Here is a 22,476-nt window from a genome sequence, read left to right on the forward strand (position 1 = left end):
AAAATATTCCTGAGAAAGATCTTCATGGAAGACTTTATATCAACCGTGTTTTTCATATCAGTGCTGAAAGAATGTTTGAATTGCTCTTCACCAGTTCACGCTTTATGCAGAGATTTGCCAATTCTAGGAATATAATCGGTTGGTCTTGTGTTTATCTAATGATAAATATGGGAGAATTTTGTTATCCTTTAAGAGTTAAGGTTATATTAATGATCTATGTTGTCAGGGGGAAAATAAGGCTTTGATTTTATTTTGGTGATATATAAACTGGTATTTAAGCATTTTGGTTAAATTTACATGTAAGCATTGACTAACTGTTCAACTAGTCAGATCCTACCTACAATTAAGTTCAAACTCTTTGAAACTAAAACTCCGTTTATTTATTAATGTAGCAGTTCAGTTGGTTGAACCTTATTTAAAAGGATTCCATTGTGGAGCAGTTGGATTCTAGTAAGGTATAAACTTGTATACTCACTTTGCAAAATGGTTTGGCAGTAAGCTGAACATAAAAATTCTCTCTGACTCTGCAATTCTACCAGTAAGTATGTGTCCTTCAGAAATGGATATATGTGTGCTCTGAATGACTTCTACTATAGTGTTCTTGGCAGCATATTTATAATGGTCCCAAACCAAAACAGCCCAAATATCCACCAGTTACCAGAATGGGTAAACAAATTGTGTGTGTTTACAAAAAAGAATACTATATAGCAATGAAAAAAAGCAAACTCCTGCTGCTTTTAACAGTATTCGTAAATCGCACAGATTTAATGTTAAGCTAGAGAAGCCAGACACAAAAGAGTACATACTATGGTTTCTTAATATAAAGTTCAAAACAGAATCAGCATAGTATTTACTGTGTGGAGTGTTGGGTGGGTAGAGAGTGGGAGGGAACTTCTGGGATGTTGGTAAAATCTATCTTGATCTGGGTGATGGTACACAGGTGTGTTTTCTTTGTGCAAATTCATGGAGCTATGCTCTTTGATTGCAGTGACTATGGTATATCTCAATGAAAATACAAAAGATTCTAGCTAAGTAATTATTTATACTTATAAAAAGGATTCTAGGGCACCTGGGTGTCTCAGTGGGTTAAAGCCTCTGCGTTCAGCCCAGGTCATGATCCCAGCATCCTGGGATGGAGTCCCGCATCAGGCTTTCAGTTCATCAGGGAGCCTGCTTCCCTCTTTCTCTCTGCCTGCCTCTCTGCCTACTTGTAATCTTTGTCTATCAAGTAAAGTAAATAAATTTTAAAAAATTAAAAAGGATTCTATGTGTTAAAAGTTCTATTTTGGTAAACATCTCGAATAAGCTTATAGTTCGTTTGAAACTGATTTTATCCTAAATATTCCAGAATATTTTATAAACTTTGGGAGCACATGGTTTAGCTTGCTATAATTTTATATAGCAAACAGTAGCAGCAGAGATTCATATAAGTTGAGTCATTTGATATAGTCAAAGAGAAAGTTATTCTACAGTCAATTTAAATATAGTTCATAATTAAGCCACTTTTTATTTTATTTATTTATTTATTTATTTAAAGATTTTATTGATTTATTTTACAGAGAGAAATCACAAGTAGTCGAAGAGGCAGAGAGAGAGAGAGAGAGAGAGGGAAGCAGGCTCCCTGCTGAGCAGAGAGCCCGATGCGGAACTCGATCCCAGGACCCTGAGATCATGACCCGAGCCAAAGGCAGCGGCTTAACCCACTGAGCCACCCAGGCACCCCCACTTTTTAAACCATTAAATATTATTGCTTTATGTGCAATTCCTATGTAAATATAATTATATTTGTAGATTATATCATTGATAGCTTTTGAGCCCTGTGATTATATTAAGAATTTCATGTTTAAAAAAATCATTTTTTCCCCTATTCTTTTAGTTTTAAGAATGCAGAATATTTGGGGGATACAAATTTTCTTCTTCCCTAAGTAGCTTATATTTGATATATCTCTTCTGAATCTATTTTGTATTTTCTTGCTATTCTTATCTGTCTAGAGAACTTGATATTTCAGAAGAGTTGGATATGTTATTTTTCTTAATATTCTAAGATGATGCCTGTTGATAATTGCATTGCCATTTTAATGGCTCAAAGTTCCACGAGGAACTAACTGGAACGAAATGAAATCTGTTTTTTTTTTTCTCTTTCTCTTCTTTCCTTTTAAAAAAATAGATCTTATTTATTTATTTGTGAGAGAGCGAGAGAGAGAGAGAGCAGAAGGAGAGACAAAGGGGGAGGGAGAGAGTATCTCAAGCAAACTCCATACTGAACGCAGACCCCAACTCTGTGCTTAATCCCAGGACCCTGAGATCGTGACCTGAGCCAAAATCAGGAGTAGGATGCTTAACTGACTGAGCCAGCCAGGCACCCCTCAAGTTTGTTCTTTGACTCACAACTGTATTAGTTGTCTGATAGCATATCTAGCTTCAATATGGGTCACTACGTTTGCTATCAGAGGTTATAAGTGGCTTTTGGAAGCATAGGCTTCTGGCTAATTACAAGTATAAACAGTAATAGGAATGTTGCTATTTAGACCTAGAATTAGTCAGAAAGTTTGCTCCCAAGGAGATGATTTATGATTGCACACCATTCTGCTCTCTTCTGAACTTGTTATCTGGTAATCAAAGTTCAGTGTTTTGAGAGTGGGGTTCAAAGGCTTCTTTTTATTTTTATTATTTTAAAAACATTATTTATTGATTGATTTGAGAGAGAGAGAGAGAGAGAGAGATTGAGAGAGAGAACAAGCAGGAGAACAGCAGAGGGAGAAGGTGAAGTGGGCTTCCTGCTCAATATGGGGCTCCATCCCAAGACTCTGGGATTGGTCTGAGCCAAAGGCAGACACTTAACCATCTGAGCCACCTCGGTGCCCCACAAAGACTTCTCTTTAATAATATTAAGAAATAGTTCTTTTTTAACAGAAAGATTTGTGTAAAGTCAGTTGTTTGTGGATTTAATCTAATTTAGCACTAAGATGGTACTATTGGATTTTTTTTTAATTAAGGAGCTTTTAAATAAGTATGTATTTAAATTTGTGTTTACAGCTGTGTGACACTACTTTTATAATTCAAAACTCAGTGTTAAGTCTTTCTATTCAGCTTTTTAATTTTGGAAATTATAAATCTTCAGAAATGTTGCAAGAATAGTATAATAAAACCCATATAGCCATTCCCAAGATTCACCAATTTTTTTTGGTGGCAAAATGTACATAACATAAAATATACCATTTGAACTATTTTTAAGTGTTCAATTCAGTGGCATTAAATACATTCACATTATGCAAACATCACTACCATCCATCTCCAGAACTGTTTCATCTTCCCAAACTGCAGCTCTACCTATTAAACCATAAGTCTCCATTCCTCCTTCTCCCAGCTGCTGATGACTACCATTCTACTTTGTGTCTTTAAATTTGGCTGCTTTAGGTACCTCTTATAAGTGGAATCACACAATATTTTTTCCTTTGTGACTGGCTTATTTCACTTAGCATGTCTTCAAGGTTTATCTACGTTGTAGCATGTGTTAGAATTTCCTTTTTTTTAAGGCTGATTACTATTACATTGTGTATATATAGCACCTTTTGCTTATCCATTCGTACATTGATGGAGTTTTGAGTGCTTCTACATTTTAGTTATTGTGAATAATGCTGCTGTGAACAGTGATGTACAAATATCTGTTTGAATCCCTACTTTCAGTTCCCTTGGGTACAAACCTAGGAATGGAATTACTGGATTATGGGTAATTCTGTAGTTAGCTTTTTGAGGAACGGCCATACTGTTTTCCAAGTGGTTGCATCATTTTACATTCCCCCCCCCCCAGCAATATGTAAAGATTCCAATTTTTCCACATCCTTGTCAGCACTTATTATTTTCAGTCTTTGTAAAAATAGCCATCCTAATGGGTGTGAAGACTCACCAATTTTTAAAACGTTATTACATTAAAGGATTCATAAAGTATTCTGCAATTCCTGCTTTTTATTACTTTATTTCAGTATATCAGAATGACACATATGTCCTTTGTATATTGTTGCCATTCTTCTTATAATTTCATCCCTAATTTTTTCTGTCATGATGAGCTTTACGTAGGTACTGGGGGGCTTGATTATTCAAAAATATTGTTAATTATATGATATTCCGTAGGACTGTTGGTGACATTGGTGACAATATAAGTGGAAGACATACTTTTATCCTTGTTAATAGTTGCTTTGTTAACAGCAGAATTCAGTGATATCTTAAAATTCTGTTGCTAATTAGCAATGGATTATTTGTATAATTTATTGAAATAGGCTGACATGATCAGAATAATTTTTGGAAAATTATTTTAGATTAAATTTTGTATCTTCTTTCATATACAACTGAATAAATTATTTTTTACAGCAAATTCTGTATGTTAAGGTGCCTGGCTGCTCAGTCAGAAGAGCATGCAACTCCTGATCTTGGGATCATGAGTTCAAGCCCCACATTGGGTGTAGAGATCATAAATAAATAAATAGTGTGTATATATAATATATTACAGAATTTTGCATGGTAGATTCTATAGTTTGAGATGCTGTCATTTTAGCTCCAAGATTTTTTCAGATACTGAAAAGGCTGCTTTGGGGTCCTTCAAAAAATCTGGAAACCCAGCTGTATGAAAGAAGTGGAGTAAAATTGCCTATATCATAAAGCTTGCTTCATTTTGTTCGGATAATGGGTAATGGGTTAGTTAAAGGCATTTGTATTTTAGGATGTTAACAAATAGCAGTCAAGCATACTAATTGCCCAAGTCCTTGAGTGCTAATAGCATTAGGTGATTTAGTCAAATCTTTGAAAAGAGTTCATGATGCGGTTACCTGTATATTCCTAGTCTTTGCCTTGTTAAATGATCTTTGCTGTATGGTGCTATATTCTAAAATATATTTCTGTTCAAAGTATGTTTTTACTCACTGTGTTATTATTATTTTTTAATAAATATATAAATATATTTTGAAAGAGCACACAAGTTAGGGAGGGGCCAGGGGGAGAGAGAGGAGGAGAAGCAGACTCCCTGCTGAGCATGAGCAGATCCCAGTCCTCCCCCCCCCCGCCCCCCCCCTCCCAAGATCATGACCTGAGCCAAAGGGAAGTGTCTACCTGGCTGAGCCACCAAGGTGGCCCTCACTGTGTTATTATTAAGCAAATAAGAATTTTAACCAAGATGTTGCCATAAATACAAAGAGATTTTCTTACAGCTTTCTTAGTATAGAAAAGTTATATAGTTATTTATATTCCATAGCTCCCTCCTTGATTAAAGATTTTGACAGATAAGCTATTAACATTACATGATTTCTTATTAACATGATTTTTCCACAAGCTCGGATCAAAATCTTTTTTTTTTTTTTAACTTTTATTCTTTTTGAAGGTCTTGTTTTTACGTGATGGCAAATGTCTTTCAAAGTTTTGTCCTTAATAATGGGAATGTTAAAAAGTTGTTCTGTTTGTGTTTATAAGGCAGGTGCCATTACTTCTCTTTCCAGGTACTGGGAACTTCAAAATGAAGACTCCAGATGAAACAACTTTTAATTTGTTGTTAAAGTGTATTAATAGACAACAGTTTAGAAGTAAATGAATCAAGATGAGGAATATGTCATATACAAGAATAGTGCCTTATGTTTGATTTTACTTTAGTGTTGAAATGATAACAGTCATAATGAAGTTAGGACTGTCCAAAAATAAAAATGGAAATAACTAAAAACTACTTCTTTCCAGTGAGCATCAGGGAAATGCAAATAAAAACCACAAGGAGATATCACCTCACACCTGTCAGAATGGCTAGAATCAAAAACACAGGACATAACAAGTGTTGGCAAGGATGTAGAGAAAAAGGAACACTTGTGCACTGTTGGTGGGAATGCAAATTAGTTCAGTCACTGTGGAAAACAGTATGGAGCTTCCTGAAAAATATTATAAATAGAATTACTGTATGATCCAGTAATTCCATTATTGAATCTTTACCCAAAGAAAATGAAAGCATTAATTCAAAAAGATAAATGTACCCCCAAGTTTATTGCAGCATTATTTATAATAGCACAGATATGGAAGAAACCCAGGTGCCCATCAATTGATGAATGGATAAAGAATGGTACATATGTGTGTGTGTGTGTGTGTGTGTAGATATATATAATGGAATATTACCCATCCATAAAAAAGAATGAGATTTTGCCATTTCCAACAACATGGATGGGCGTGGAGGGTATAATGCAAAGTTAAATAAGATGAAGAAAGACAAATACAATATGATTTCATTCATATGCAGAATTTAAGAAAACAAAAGAAATAACAAAGGACAAAAGAGACAAAAAGCCAGACCTAAATACAGAGAACAGATTGGTGGTAGCCAGAAGGAAGGTGCGTGGGGTGGGGATGGGTGAAATACGTGAAGGAGATTAAGAGTACATTTATCATAGGGACACCTGGGTGGCTCAGTGGGTTAGAGCCTCTGTTTTCAGCTCAAGTCATGATCCTAGGGTCCTGGGATCGTAGCCCCGCATCGAGCTCTCTGCTCAGCAAGGAGCCTGCTTCCCCCTCTCTCTCTGCCTACTTGTAATCTCTGTCAAAGAAATAAAATATTTTTTAAAAAAGTACATTTATCATAGGTAAAGTATAGAATTGTTGAATCATATTGTATACCTGAAGCTAATATAACACTGTATATTAATTTCAGGTGTACAATATAATAATAATATAATACAATATAATATATACAAAATAATATAATAATATAACAATATAATAAGACAAAAAACCTACCTCTGATTCCATTTTAAGTCATACTCTTCAGATTTTTAGAACCAACTCTTTTTATGTTTGCTGTTATTAGATGTAGTGTCCACCCCTTGGAAAGTAGAACCTGGAGGTGATCAACTGAGAACCATGACCTACACTATAGTCCTTAATAATCCACTTACTGGAAAGTGCACTGCTGCCACTGAAAAACAGGTATGTCTACTCTGTCAGTATTCCAAAATATCATATGTGTGGGGCGAGAGAAGATGCCTGTCAGTCACCAGTTTACAAGACAATTTTAAGAAATAAGTGGCCAAAAAAAAAAAAAAAAAAAAAAAAGAGGGAGGAGAAACTGTCAGATTAAAAGAAGATTTAAGAGACATATTAACCAAACCAGCCCAATCCTAATTCAAACCAACCAACTAAAAATATATTTATGAGATTTAAGGAATTGCTGATTTTTACATGTAGTAGTGGTATTGCAGCTATGCTTTAAAGAAAAGAGTATCTTTTAAAAACACAATAAAGAAATTATAAAGAGATACACTGGCATATTTAAGAATAAAATTATACTGATATCTAGGGTATCCTTTAAAAGTAATCTAGCCAGGCAGAGCATGGTGGTGGAGGGAGGGAGTGTGGGGTTGGGATAGGGACGAAGCAGGACTGGCAAGAGTTAATGTTGTTCAAGCTGGTTGATGAGTTTGTGAGGCTTAATTACACTTCATTTCTATTTTTGTGTATGTTTGAACTTTTTTATAATAAAGGGTTTTAAAAAGAACAGTACTGGAATCCAATTTGGATTGTTAGGGCCAAATAGGGCCCAATAGGGCCTAACTCCAATTGGAGTGAGGGCCAAATAACTAGAGGGCAGCAGTGGTGTATGGGAAGAGATTAGAAGATACTCTGTGCTCTCCTCAGTGGCCAGCGTGGCACTGACTGTATAGTGGAGTTCGTGTTTGACCAAATTGTATTGAAGTGTAATGTATCTGGTCTGCAAATAGAAAATATCTTAACATCTGAACTAGTTTTGTGGTTGTGGCTTTTGCCCAATGTTAAAAAGGACTTAAATTTTTTTTTTCAAAGTTTCAAAGATTTTCAAATATTTAAGAAAAGTTTGGTATTTTGATATTGGGGTCTTTGATAACCTTGAAAAGCCATGATTAAAATGAGGAAGGCTTGGTCATCAAATGCTCCAAATTCTTTTGGGAACGCTGTGTTTTCTTTGGAAACCCTCTTCCTTCACTATTTTGGTGAAGGGTGATTGTTAAATTTTTAAGAATTTTAGAGTGGATCCTCACTTCGTTCAATTGAATTTTGAATTGTTTCCCTATCAGGAACATTTAAAATTCTTTGTAAACTAATAACATACACAAGAAACTATAAATTTTCTCTTTCTTCCTCAAACCTAAAAGAAAGAAAAAGATGACTATGCTATGAAATGGCAGAGAGGCAGCAAAATCTACTTCTGTGGATCCTATCTTCTCAATTCATAGACAGCACAGCCAACATGGAGGCCCTTCCGGTTTGAGAAGGAATTCTAGTTATATATATATATTCTAAATTGGCAAGGAGTTTAATATATTAAACTTGTACATGCAAAAAATTTTTTAATCTTATTTTGGCAGACACTGTATAAAGAAAGTCGGGAAGCACAATTTTATTTGGTAGATTCAGAAGTCCTGACACATGATGTTCCCTACCATGATTACTTCTATACCCTGAACAGATACCATATCATCCGATCCTCAAAACAGAAATGCCGGCTGAGGTGAGCTATCATAAATGAGTGTTTTAGTCAGGCTAGGTGAGATTATGTTCTGGAACATACATATCAATCCTAAAATCTTAGTAGCCTTACACAACCAAGCTTTATTCCTTGCTCAGATTACATGTCCATGTCAGCAGAGGAATGGGGTTCCTCACTCAAGGCCACACGGTGATGAGTGCTTTGACATCCTGGAGCAACACAATCCAGAATATGTGTCATTGCTGTTGCTACAGGAAGAGAAAGTTGTGGAACTGTGTTCACAGTCCAGTGGCCAGAACTAGTCACAGGGCCCTATTTAATGTCAGGAGCACATTGTTAGCACATTGTTGCAATGGGAAATCAGAAATGGTTGCATCAAAGATAGTGAGGGGCCACCATCGGCTTTGCCTGGTCTTCGCTAATGTAGTTACTTTCACCTAATTTATGACCACTAGAGATTTTTTATAAAAGGCGTTTAGGAAATTTAGAATTTATTTTGAGACTTTATTGCTATTTAAGTAAGAAAACTCAGGGCTAGAGATAGAAAAAAATGAAATGCCAAGTACTTAGAAGGAAAATTTCATGAAGTTATTAGCAGCAAACAGCAATTTTTTAAGAAGTCCTCATCAGTGAACAAATTTTCTTTTATGATCTAATGATTTTGAGTCTTTTTGGCTTTCCACTGAATATAATCTTACACTTAATTGCAATGTTAATAGAACTAAATTCTTTCCTTTAAAGAATTATTCTTCTTTCCTCCTTATTTTATTAGAGTTTCCACTGATTTGAAATACAGAAAACAACCATGGGCCATTATCAAATCTCTAATTGAAAAGAATTCCTGGAGTTCCTTGGAGGACTATTTCAAACAGCTTGGTTTGTAAATTTCTTCATTTATCTATTTTTGTAAAGATAGTATTTATTAACAAAACAGATTGATTCTTCATTTGGCTTCATAATTGGAACTAGTAGATGACGTTGGATTGACTCCCACTGAAGTGGTTCTAACTATACCCCACTTGGAATTTGAAAACTCTTAATTTTAATTGGTCTAACAAACACTGACATTATGTTTATTATATGCCAGATGTGTTTGTGTGCTTGATAAATATTAGTCCCATAGAAACCTGTGGGGTAGGTTTTTTTTTTTTTTTTCCCATTTTACTAAAGAATAAATACTGAAAGAGAGAGAAGTTAAGTGACTTGTCCAAGATCACAGTTAGGAGCTATCACAGGCTCTTCAAGGAGCCAAGAAAGCGGACTGCAGTGAGAGACTGTGTAACTTGATCACAAATACGTACTTGTGCTCCTTGGTGTCTCCCCCCCGCCACACCCCCGCCCTGCCAGCAGTCCTTAGGAATGCAGTTTCCCTGGGCTTATGCAGGACCACTTAGCAATGGTAGGTATCATGTACATGTATGGATTTGGTGGCGATGGGTAGTAGACTGGGGAAGTGATATTGTTACGTTTGGATATTACTTAAAATAAAACATGACAAAAATATATATACATGACTATAAATTAATTCTTTTTTTTAAGATTTTATCTATTTATTTGACACAGAGAGAGAGACAGCAAGAGAGGGAACACAAGCAGGGGGAGTGGGAGAGGCAGAAGCAGGCTTCCTGCTGAGTGGGGAGCCCGATGCGGGTCTCGATCCCAGAACCCCGACCAGGATCATGACCCAAGCTAAAGGCAGATGCTTAATGACTGGGCAACCCATGTGTTCCAATAATTAATTCTGGTTAAAGAAAAGCAGGGTCAGTGAGTTCAGGGTAAACTAAGTCTTCATCATCGAATTTGTTGATTATTTTCCTTGCTCTTCTCTCTTGGCTATTCATTATTAAACTCCTAATCAGGAGCAAAGAAAATGAAATTCAAAAATTAGTTTGGCCACTGGATAATGAGCTTCTAATAAAAAATCTGGTGAAGGAAAGGTTGAAACAAATGACAAAAATGAGGTTTTTAGGTTGTTTGCAGATTTTCCTTATTAGGACTTACTTTTTTACAAACCCTCATTGAAAACTAGACCTATAATATGCTACTTCTTCCTTTGATATTGACAATCAGCTACCACAAAATATCTTGGAAGTCTTTCTAATGCGCCAATGTAAATGGGTAGCCTGTTGTTTTCATAACTGAAATCATTATGTTAATATTTAATATAGCACATGGTGAATTTGCTCTGATGATCCCATCATTTATTAATATAGATAATTCTTCCTAGAGTAGTGACCCCTCATTAGAGGATCACTTTACCCTCCAAAACTTTTTATTAAGAGTAAGGTTTGGATCTAGGCCATGAGAACTTAAGTAATAGTTAAAGTTACCAAGGCTTAAAAATCAAAACAAAACAAACCCCTAAAAACAAAACAACTCCTCCTGCCCCTGTTTCTTATAGTTGAAGTTTCTCCACTGTCTAAAGCTTTCTTTTTTCCTTCTTAGAATCAGACTTGTTAATGGAAGAATCTATGTTAAATCAGTCCATTGAGGACACTGGAAAACTTAGTGGCTTGAGAAGGAGAAGGCGAACATTCAACCGAACAGCAGAAACAGTTCCTAAACTTTCTTCTCAGCGTTCTTCTGGAGATGTGGGCTTAGATGCCAGAGGGGATATTTCAGGTAGCTGCTATCGGGTAAACAGAGATGGAAGATTATAGTTTACTTACATCAAGCGTAGTAGGTGTCTTATTTATAGACATGTCAGTTAGGAGGTCTCCCTTTTTCCTCTTCTTTTTTTTTTTTCCTTTTTCCTCTTCTTTTCTGATAATGTTTATCTGAGTTCTTTAAAAATAACTAATGTATAAATGTAAAGAAGCAGTTGCAAAATGGCAGGCATCTGGCTAGTCGATGTATTTTATGGGGCCTGTGTGATATTTTAAAAATTGGATGTTTTTATATGAAAACTCAGATCTGACAGTTCTGGACTCAAATTCCTTCACAGCAACAATCAGTCAGAGCTTAGTAGTAGCATCTCCAATAGACAGAGCATGTGCTTCCCAAGTCACCAGTCCCTACCACCGTCCCTGGCTGCTAGATGCTTCACTCAAGAATTTTTGACCTCGCATATTACGGACATTTGATTTCTACCCTTGAGAGTACTAAAGTGCTTGTATGTTTTTAATTCTTATGTACTCTCAGGTCCAGCCCCAAAAGTTCCAAAGATGGAATTTGACTTTTATTATCCCCACTTTCAATTTTGAAAACACTTTGTCTCTACTGTTACTTCCTCCCTCTCAGAACTACAAAACTGTCTTCCTTCTCACCCCTCTACTTACCAAAATTCCTCTTTTAAGGCTTATATCTTAGTGTGAATGTTTATCTGCTATTTAAGCTTAATAATATTTTAGTTTTGGAATTTAAAGTTAGGGCAACAGAGAACAGGTAGGATGATTAAAAAACTTTTTTAAGGGGAGAAGCATTGTACACAAACCCAGCTTAAACATTATTTGCAGAGATGGAACTTAGCTAGAGATCATACATGATACTTTGAATTTCTTATTTTAGAGCAAATTAATTTTTAATGTAGGCTGAATTTGCAAGAGTGTTGTAGTTTGTTTTTTTTTTTTAAAGATTTTATTTATTTATTTGACAGACAGAGATTACAGATAAGCAGAGAGGCAGTCAGAGAGAGGAGGAAGCAGGCTCCCTCCTGAGCAGAGAGCCCGATGCGGGGCTCGATCCCAGGACCCTAGGATCATGACCTGAGCCAAAGGCAGAGGCTTTTACCCACTGAGCCACCCAGGCGCCCCTGTTGTAGGTTTTCTTTTTGTGGATTTGTTTCAAATTAGTGAAGATATTAGAAATAAACAAAGGGTGTTGGGAATTTACATCAAGTTGTCTTTACAAATGTAAAAATTTTTTATCTAGTTCTTTTCAAATGAAATTAAATTTTAACCATTGTTAATCACAGTCCTGTTTTAATATGTTTTTGTGTGTGTGATTTGCAGGAAAGAAAAAGGAAATGGAAAGCTATAACATTGCCCTTATTGTGGTGATGAGTATTTTGTAAGTATTTGTTTTGAGTGCTTTTTTTGCTTGTGTCTTCACATCTCTTTTAATAGTTTCTAAAAGAATTTGGATTTGTATGTCATTGTGTAGAAATTGCCCTATTTAACTAATTTTGATCTATAAAAACATTAATTTTATATGCTTCAATCTGATAGTTTTTTATTTTCAGGGGAATTATTAAATTTGAGCAAATGCCAAGTACACAGCCAATAAATGTTTTTAATTAATTAGTTAGTTAATTAGGTAGGCTTCATACATGGAGCCCAACACAGGGCTGGAACTCACAACCCTGAGATCATGACCTGAGCAGAGATCAAGCATCAGACGCTTAACTGACTGAGCCACCCAGACACCACTAATGTTTTTTTTAATTAATCTTTTTTCTACCATCATAGATTTTTATTGGAAGTTCCATAAACTTAAAGAGAATATTTATATGTAGCTGGTAAGATCCCAATAGTGTTATTTTGCACTATTTAATTAAACTAAAATGCAGACTTCTAGACCCCAGTCCCGGAGATTGAGTTAGTAGGTCTTGAGCAAGAATCTACTCAGGAAGACATACTTAGACTATTTTTTACACGGCTGTATTTGAGTATTGAGGTAGTCAGTTAGATTTAATTGAATTGGTTCTGACTGGGTGATATACTCTTGGTGAATATTTTTTGGAATGAAGCATACCAGCTGCTTTTTCTAAATATAGATTTCAGAATGTAGAAAATGTTTGATATACAAAAGGTTTTCATATGCTCCTTAAGTTGGTTTGCTATGACAATTTTGAATATTAAATATTATCTTTTATGGTACTATGCAAAAAATTTATAGTCAGATGTTGAAATGTTGATTTACATACCATTTCAGTTCTTGCTTTTACCTTAGGTCTCATTTTTAGCAAAATCCTCTTCTGGGCAGGTACAGATGAATACTGTATATTTTTAAGGGTAAGCCAACATTTTAACAAAAAAATAAGAGAGATATGATGCCACCTACATATTTGCATATATGAAAAATAAGAAATATATCCATCAATTGAAAGGCTGCTATGAGAACAAATAGAGCAATTTCATTAGCATGTAACATTTTATATATGACAACATTCATGTATATTTGGGATTTCATGTTTCCTTTGTCTAAGTTGAACTAGAAGAAATTTTTGCTGGATAGTAATTTAAAAAATTTGTTTTGGTTTTCCATAGGAGTAAGGTGCCTGTTCATATATGTAAGATCAAGTCTATATTGATCTTCATTTTTTTTTTTTTTTTTTTGAAGTGCAGCATTATGGGTGTATAATTGCTTAAGCTAGAGGCACCCAAAAATAGATCTGGAAAGCTTATCTGGTAGATTTCTAAGCTGGTGGTTGCACCTCAGGTCTGGCTGGGATTCCTCCCAGAGAAGAGACATATCAGGGACAATCCCAACCTGCTTTCTTTGAGGACTTGACTGTCACTGTAGTTACCTTTCAACCTTTTCTTCACTATTTAATACCTAAATATAATTATTTCATATAATAAAATAGGACTAACTGATTTAAATAGTAACAATTGGAAACTACTCTAGAACAACATACACTTTTAGAGTTTGGTGTGTCTATTCTATATGAGCCGAGCTTTAGGCCCGGACAAGAGTGAATTAACCAGGTATTATTTGCTCTGCCTAGTTTGCTGTTGCTAGTTCTGTTGAATGTGACACTGTTTCTGAAGCTGTCAAAGATAGAATATGCTGCTCAGTCCTTTTACCATCTCCACCTCCAAGAAGAGAGATCTTTGCAGTAAGTCTTTACCCCCAACCTATTATTATTTCAATAATTCTTTAGTTGTAGAAAACTTAATTCTGGTTTAGAGATTTGGATCTCCTAACTATTCTGTAGTCAGAAAGTTTTTTTGTTTATTTCCAAATTTATAGGACATGAATGGTTTTTAGAAATGAAAGATCAGAAGATATTCCCAATTTTTAAGGTTTTTTTTTTTTTTTTTTTTGCCCCCCAGTTTAGCCTCTGATATGGTGTCAAGAGTGGAAAATATTCAAAAGAAAAAAGACCAGGCCCATCGTTTAAAAGGAGTGCTCCGAGACTCCATCTTGATGCTCGAACAGGTACTGTAGGACTTAGTACTTTCATAGAGGTATGAACCAGCTGCTCCTCTGGTTGTGAGAAGAGTCACGATACCATTGTTTGAAGAAACTCTCCTCCTAGAGGCAACTACCCTTACCAGTTTCTGTATGATGCATTTTACATGTATAGTCACTTGTATTTTTTTCAAAATCAAAGCCTACTGTATACATTGTTGTATGCCCTCATTTTATAATTAGTAATATATTTTGAAGATGTTTCCTTATCAACATGAACATTTGACTCTTAAATAATGGTGGGGTTAGGGGTGCTGACACCTACGTAGTTGAAAATTGTGTATAACTTTTGACTCCCCAGGAACTTAACTACATATAGCCTACTGTTTAGCAGAAGCCTTACTGATAACACAGTCAATTGTTATTTTGTATGTTATATATGTATTATATGCTATATTTTTATAATAAAGTTAAGCTAGAAAAAAGAAAATGTTATTAAGAAAATCATAAGAGAAAACACATTTATAGTGGTGTCCTGTAAAAAACTCTGTGTACAAGTGGTCCCATGCCGTTCAAACCCATGTTGTTCAAAGGGCAACTGTATACATCTAACTCATTCTTTTTATTGATGCTTCTATATAAAAATTTATGCTTAATAGTAACTGTTTTCATAAAAAGGGTAGATCCTGTATACAGTTATTTTATCTAATATCCATATTTCTTGGAGATGCTTTGATATTAGCATATAAAGGACTTCCTCTTTTTTAAACAACTACATAGAATTCAAACTGTATAAATGTGGTACAATTAATTATTTCACCAGTTCTCCGCTGAAGAATGACCATTTAGGTTATTTAAATGTTTTGCTATAAACATTTATCTCTTGAACACAGTATTATCAGTATGTGCTGCTCAGTTCCATGAACCAAAACTTAGGATTCCCTTTGAAAAATAAAGATTACTATTTCCATTATGATATAGTATATGCATACTTTTCAAGATTGAAAACTGGAGAGTGGTGGAAGAGAAGAAAACCTATAGTTCTAGCATTCAGTCATTAATATTTTGTTTCCTTCCATTCTTTCTTCTGTGCATTGGTTTGTTTTTTAGAAGATCCAGTTATTGAGCATTTTTCAGGATATCACGTGGGGCATTAAAGGTGACACCTTCCACTAGGCATTCTTCTAATGCACAGTAGCTACAGCTGCTGGTGACATTCTCCATTCTCCCTCCCCTGGCAAGAGTGGGTCATATTTCCATTTTTCCTCCTCAGCATCTTATTTCCCCTTCTTTCTACTGATAACCTTGCCTCAGGAGGAAAGAGAGTTTTTCTCTCCTTCTATACCCAAATCTACAGAACTCCAGTTGCCACATCCCATCCTCTTGTCCATGAGCAGTGCTCTGCCTGTAGGGAGATTACCAGCAGGTGTTAGTGGGAGACTCCATCCATCACCCTCCAGCATCCTGTTTTCAGTTTCCCTGGTCAGCTGGATCGTTCCCATCTGCACATGGTCCTGCAGTGTGCTCTCCTACATTAAAGCACCCACACCATCCACATCCTTCTCCTCCTGACCATCTCTCTCTCTTTCACAGTCTGGCTTTTTCAGAGTTGTCTGCTGTGGCTGTCACTACGTTATCCTTCATAACCCATTCACTTTTTTAAGGTTTTATTTTCACCAAAGTGGCTCCTTCACATAGTTAACTTTTCTACAAGGTTTTTTCAGAAAAACAGCAGTCCCACTATGTACTATGCCAAACACAACAATCTTTAACTCTTTTAGTTTCTTTTTGTGTTTACCTCCATTAAAACTTTCCGTTTTAGACATGGCCTTTCGACCTCCTATTATGGAAGACAGAGGTTTTCTTTTCTTTCATCTCTTCTTGTCCTCTTTTCTGATTCCCCCATCCTCCCAAGGAAGTTATAATTTTGGTTAGATCAATATCCAGTGTTTGCTTTGTTTTGATTAAGATTTCTATTCTGAGCTGAGCCATGGAATAAACCACGACTACTTTTTCTTTTCTGTGCTTTTTCTTATCCTTGAAATTGTTTTATGACAATTGATTAGTTTATTGTATTATTTATAAGTATCTCCTCTCCTACAGCACTGCCTCTTTTAACCTTCATTCACCTCAGGGATTCTATGAGTGGGGTCTTCTGGCTGTCTCTAGTCAGGCCCAGGGGCCCTCTCTGCAGGTGCACAGCTCTCAGCCTGGGGATTTCTGTTGAATACCCCCTCTGTTTCCTATATCCACAATGCTTTCTGCTTTCTTGGTTTACTCCTTTCTTTTAATGGAGCACATCCTCTAGTAGCTTCCTGAGAAAGAGAACGTGGAGGTAAATATTTTAAGACTTCTCTAGTGTGAGAAGTTTTTATTCTGTCCTTCCCCTTGATTAATAGTTTGGCTGGGGATAGAATTTTAGGTTGGAAACAGTGTTCCTTCAGAGCATTGCTCCATTGTTTTTCAGCTTCCAGTGTTGAGAATTCTGGAAATTCTCTTTTAGTTCTGGGAAATACTGAGTTACACAGTTGATGATCTTGTCCCCTCCACTCTCCCTCTTCTGACTTTCTAGGGCTCCTGTAATTCAGATGTCTGCCTTCTTTTGGACAGGCTGTCTAATCTTCTTATTTTTTCTTTCCAGCTTCTGTCTCTTTGCTTTTTTGTTCTGCTTCCTCAGAGTTCCTCAACTTAATCTTCACATTCTTCTATCTTTCAATTTTTGCTAACAAGTTTTTAATTTCAAAGACCTATTACTTTCCTGAATTTTCTTTTTTTTTTTTTAAATACCATTGTGATCTTTTAAAATGACTATAGTATCTTCATCTCTCTGATCTTATTACTGAAGGTTAAAAATTTTTCCCCTTCTTCTTGCCTACTTGCTTTCCATCAAGATCCTTTCCCCCTGTTTTGATTTCTATCCTTAGAGTAAGAGGATTTCACTGGATGTCTATAGTTTTTGGCTGTCTACTTGTGTGGATCAGAAGCTCTCAAGCTCTTAACATGGATTGGGTTGATGTACCCTGAACTTCTCTGTAGATCTGGCAGGGCTGTTGGTTGAGAAATCCTGGTATCACTATCTTTTGGTCCTTCCTTTTAAATTGGTCAGTTTCCATAGAGAATAGCCTTCCAGTCTCCATCTGAAGGATTAAGGGCTGGCTGCCAGCATTTTAGGAGCAGTGTGAAAGTAAGAGGGATGCAGGAGGGTAGGGCATAGGATGGTCTCAACACCTTTTTTGGGTATAATCCTCATTTTTAGTCCTTTTCTCTTTATTCTGACTTAAACCATGGAAAACCCTGGGGCACCTGGGTGGCTCAGTTGTTGAGTGTCTGCCTTCAGCTCAGGTCATGATTCCACGGCCCTGTGATCGAGCCCCGCATTTGGCTCCCTGCTCTGTGAATCTGCTTCTCCCTCTCCCTCTGCCTGCTGCTCCCCCTATTGTGCTCTCTTTCTCTCTCTGTCAAATAAATAAATAAAATATTTAAAAAAATTTTTTTTAATTAAGAAAAAAAGAAAAACCGAGCTTTCGTGTGATATAAATGACATATTATAAAATTCACCTTTTAAAGAATTTCTAGCATATTCACAAAGTTGTACAGCCATCACCACTGCCTAAATTCCAGAGCATTTTTATCACCCCCAAATGAAATCCTGTACCCATTAGCAGTCTCTCAACTCCTACAATCACTAATCTACTTTTTATATCTATAGGTTTGCTCATTCTGGGCATTTCACATAAATGGAATTATTATGGTCTTTGTGACTGTTTCTTGTACTTAGCATAAAGCAAAACTGCTTTTTGCTGGTTAAAACCATCTCCTCTCCCTGGCCTAGTACTGCCAGGCCTTTTGCATTAGATTCTCTTCCCTTCTTCTCTACTTCCCATTAGGTGGTCTCATCCATTCCCCTTGCTTGTGCTACACATACTATTGATTCCCAAATCCATCTCTCTTACCTGGACTTCTTCCCTGAGCTCCAGGCTCACACAGTTACCTGATGACTGGCATCTTCACCTGGATGCTAACGGGCCACCACTAACTGATCATGTCCAAAACAGAATTCAGTTTTCATCCTGAGCCAGACTGACTCTCCTCTACCTGACGTATTTCAGAAAATGACACTGCCTTCCTCCAGTCAAAAACTTAATGCCTTGTGGAATTATATATTTATATATGTGATGATTCGTTTCAGTTCTGTATTCCTCACTGGGCAGTAAGCTCCATGAAGGCAGGGTTAGTGCCTTTCTGGTCTACCATTGTATACCCAGTGCTCTGCTTAGTACATACCCTGCATGTAATAGGTCAGCAATTAACATTTGCTGAATGAATGAACAAATGAATGAATATAAAGAAGCATAAAACAATTCTTGCTCTCAAGTTGCCTGTAATTTTATTAGAGAAATCAGATGTCCATGTGTATTGTTAAAAACCATAAAAAAGTACAAAGTTAAGTGTCAAGTAAGTGGTAAAACTTTGGGAGTTTAAAGGCGGGATGATTATGGAAGGCAACACAGAAAGGGTGGGGATGGGGAAATTCTAAATGGATGAAGACAAGGTTGAGCATAATAGCAACAGAGGCCTGCAGGGAAAACCAGATTCATTTGGGGGATAGTGGAGAGACCAGTGCAACCTGAGAAACCATTTAGAAAACCCATCTGCTGGGGGCAGCATGTACTGCAGGACAGTAGAGGGAGAGGTGCAGGACCACAGCGGACAGGAAGAGCTTAGCAGTCATACCGAAGTGTTTTATAAATTCAGTCTTTTATTTGGGCATCAATATAAACCAAACTATATTGAATATAAATATAAACATTTGGCATAAAAATAAGAAAAAATGTTAAACTGATTTTGAAAATTAATTTTGTTTGCAGTTAAAGAGCTCACTCATTATGCTTCAGAGAACTTTTGATCTACTAAATAAGAACAAGACTGGCATGACTGTCGAAAGCTAGTGATCTCAAGGCCTGAAATTGTAGAGATACTTGGAACTAAAAGGGAACATCTTAAAGAAAACCAGAGGATGAAGCATTTTAACTGTCATCGGAACATTTCCACATTTGCTTATTATTGGTACTTCTAACATGAACATTCTTTTTAATAACACTAATTTGATAAGTAGTTTCTGATGGTTTTAACAATCCATTCTTCACTTCTTATACATAATTCCAGGCAGTGAATTTCTCCAGTGAAGCATGAAATATTTTGTGGATTTGAATTTCTGATACAAAAAGAAAATGAGACACTCTGAACTGATTTTTACAGTGAGGTTTAAAGTTTGATGCTTTATCTGTTAGCATAGAATCAGTAGGTGTCCAGTAGGCTGCTTTCCCAGTTGAGATACATTCAAGAGGCTAAAGAAGACAATAGAAGAATAAACCTTTTTATCATCATTACTTTTGAAGGACCAGTTTTCAGGCATATATTATAACATTTCTCAGTTTGTGTACTGTAAATATTACAATGTCTTCACTTATTTAGCATGTAAATTCAATAGTCAAACCTTTTGAGTCTGCAGGTTGGTAATATCTGAAATATTCTTGAGCTATGTTGTATTTTTCTAAAGGAATAGTTGTTTCTTTTTCAGGCAGCTATCAGAGGTGAGATTATCTTGCCCCTTCATGTATCAGATGGTGGAAGAGTGAATCTGGAAGAGGAAACATATAGGATAGCAACACTCAAAATGAAGAACCATGCTCTGATTTTATAAAACAGAGGATTACATTAAAATCTGGGCATTTGGTGACAGATCAGATGAATACTTGAACTAAGCTTGGCTTCAGCTTAGCAGTCTTTCATGGTAGAAGTGAACCACCTGGTTGAAAATGATTTGTGGGTTACTTTTCAGTAGCCACATATGTCTTCATTTATTCATTCATGTGTGCGGCTTGTTTCAGGTGGTAAGTTATAACCAGACACGAACTTCTGGCTCTTCAGGAAAAACTTTTGGGGCATTATGTCCCAATACTAGGGCACTGACTGAAGTTCAAAGTCAGACAGACATTTTGGCTCTTCATGAAAAGCTTTTAGGCATATATGTCTCCATATAAGTGATGTCTTTGGGACAAGAGAAAGGCAGTGCTGAATGATTTGTATATATTCTGTTTGGACATGCTTGCCTTAATTAAATGTTTCTTTCTTTCTTCAGAGCCACAGGAGATAGCTAAAGTCTTTTTTGAGATGCCTGTAGAGAATGAAAATATTGACTTAATTACAGGGAAAATGGATTTCTCTGGGTGATTTCCAACAAAATTATCTTGGGGGTACCAGTGTACTTACCCAGGGATTTTTTGATTTATGAAGTGTGGCTGTGAGTGAGTCACTGGATTATAAACTTGAAGACTTTGTTCTCTGTTAAATTCACAAAAATGATCAGTGGCAAGCTGAATATTTTTGTGATTTTCTTTAAAACCTGTACTTCATAAATATACCTCAAAGAAAATTACCAAAGTTGCTTTATAGATTAAGACTAAACATGTATGTATGTAGAACTTAATTAATTGCATTTGAGCCTGTTGTGTAAATTATCAATAAAACCCAAAATGTCGTTAGTTGTAGTTTTTCTTTTTCCGTTAAAAAACAACAACAAAAAGCACAAATAACTAGAAACTTGCTATAGTGAAAACGTGTATATGGGCCTACACTTTAAAAAAATTTTTGTGCAAAAATAAAACCCAAAGAGGAGTCATTTCATTTCAAATATGCAGAGTGTTTCATTTCAAATATGCAGACTGTTGGGACAAAAGTACTAGGCCTGCCGGTCGAATGTAGAATCTGCTCGCCAGAAATCATGAAAAAGAACCAGCTTTATAAATGAACAGATCAGGGACAGCAATGGGCCTTTAAGGGAAGGCTGGAGAATTTGGGGGCGGTGCCTCGGTAACAATTTGCGGTGCTGATCTCCACCTAAGCCTGTTGCCCGCGTCGGAATGAAGACTGGACGACCCACGGGTCTCCACTGCTTGGGGAATCCTCCGGGTTCCCGGGTTTCCCGTCTTGCCGTCCGCACCTCTCCGGGCCGAGGGCTCTGGGGTTGCCCCGCCCACGTACCGCCCACAGGCACCCGCGGGGCAGCACAGGGGCCGGTCGGGGCGGAGGTGCCGGGCCATCCCTGGGCCCCGCCGCCTGCACCCCATCCCCAGGTGCCGGTCCTCAGGTCCTCGCTACCTCCGGGCGCCAGGGCCTCGGGCCGGGGGAGGGGCCTGGCCGGCGGGCTCCGCCAGGCTGCGAGCGCCGCACGTGCGGGCGGGCGGGCGGGGATCCCCGGCGCCGGGGGCGGGGCACCCGGAAGCGCGCGCGGACTTGCCACGCCGCGCCGGCGGGCAGGAGGGCGGCGGGGAGGCGGGCGCGCTGCCCGGGCCGCGGCCGCCTGTGCTCACAGGTGGGCGGCGGCGGAGGCGCGGCGGAGCGGAGCCCGGGTCTCTGGGACTCCAGCCGTCACACCGAGAGCCCAGGGAGCAGAGCTCGGAAGACGCGTCCGCGCCTCGGGAGGAATCAGCCTTCCTTCCCTCCACCTGGGCCTCTTCCGCGGCAATCGCACCTCGGCCCCGGAACACAGGTAACTTCCATTCCAAGGTCATTCTTTGGGCGGGGCGGCGCTCGCGGCCCGCCCACGTCCTCAGTGTCGGCGGGGGCGGGAGAGGTGCGCCCTGCGCCGAGCGGGAGCAGCGGGGCTAGACGGCGACCCCGGGCGCTGCACGGGCTTCTGGTGGCCTCCCCGGAGCCGGGTGCGCGTACCGGCCCCGGCGCAGGAGCTTTTCTCCGCCAGCAGCCCAGAGGGCGAGTTTCCACCTGCACCCGGGCTTTGGGCGGGGACTGCTCGGCCCTCCGCATCCTGAACCGGCAGGTGAGCGCAGCCGCCCGCGCCCCGGCTGTCCCGGCCGTGTGGTCAGCTGTCACCATGGAAACCGCTGGTACCCAGA

General features: G+C 37.8%; 3 protein-coding genes across 5 annotated transcripts in view; 2 read left to right on the forward strand and 1 right to left on the reverse strand.

Annotated features, from left to right (window-relative positions):
• Window positions 1-21,105, forward strand: GRAMD1C (GRAM domain containing 1C). The gene is made up of 9 exons (XM_082698046.1): window positions 1-138; window positions 6,830-6,948; window positions 8,364-8,506; window positions 9,258-9,361; window positions 10,931-11,107; window positions 12,436-12,493; window positions 14,154-14,264; window positions 14,482-14,587; window positions 19,429-21,105. Exons 1-9 carry the CDS (start codon window positions 72-74, stop codon window positions 19,507-19,509), a joined length of 966 nt encoding a protein of 321 aa, XP_082554172.1. The 5' UTR covers window positions 1-71; the 3' UTR covers window positions 19,510-21,105.
• On the reverse strand, window positions 19,300-22,395 carry LOC309847548 (uncharacterized protein). Its single transcript, XM_082698047.1, has 3 exons — window positions 22,095-22,395; window positions 20,058-20,201; window positions 19,300-19,908 (listed from the first exon to the last, which is right to left on the reverse strand). The coding sequence occupies exons 1-2, from the start codon at window positions 22,385-22,387 to the stop codon at window positions 20,174-20,176; spliced, it is 321 nt and encodes a 106-aa protein (XP_082554173.1). The 5' UTR covers window positions 22,388-22,395; the 3' UTR covers window positions 19,300-19,908; window positions 20,058-20,173.
• Window positions 21,980-22,476, forward strand: part of ZDHHC23 (zDHHC palmitoyltransferase 23) — a 12,064-nt gene continuing 11,567 nt past the window's right edge. For all 3 annotated transcript variants that reach the window (XM_082697994.1, XM_082697995.1, XM_082697996.1), the window contains exon 1: window positions 21,980-22,112. The gene's annotated coding sequence lies outside the window, so the exon portion shown is untranslated. The remainder of the gene's footprint in view (window positions 22,113-22,476) is intronic.

The sequence above is a fragment of the Mustela nivalis genome, assembly GCF_964662115.1.
Source record: "Mustela nivalis genome assembly, chromosome: 1".
Lineage (NCBI taxonomy): Eukaryota > Metazoa > Chordata > Mammalia > Carnivora > Mustelidae > Mustela > Mustela nivalis.

Coding starts and splice junctions, on each gene's coding strand:
- GRAMD1C (XM_082698046.1), top strand. CDS start 72: ATGTTTGAATTGCTCTTCACCAGTTCACGCTTTATGCAGAGATTTGCC. Junction 11,108..12,435: donor TGCCAGAGGGGATATTTCAG/GTAGCTGCTATC, acceptor TGTGATTTGCAG/GAAAGAAAAAGGAAATGGAA. Junction 12,494..14,153: donor ATTGTGGTGATGAGTATTTT/GTAAGTATTTGT, acceptor TGCTCTGCCTAG/TTTGCTGTTGCTAGTTCTGT.
- LOC309847548 (XM_082698047.1), bottom strand. CDS start 22,387: ATGCGGAGGGCCGAGCAGTCCCCGCCCAAAGCCCGGGTGCAGGTGGAA. Junction 20,202..22,094: donor ACCTGTGTTCCGGGGCCGAG/GTGCGATTGCCG, acceptor TTCCTCTTCCAG/ATTCACTCTTCCACCATCTG.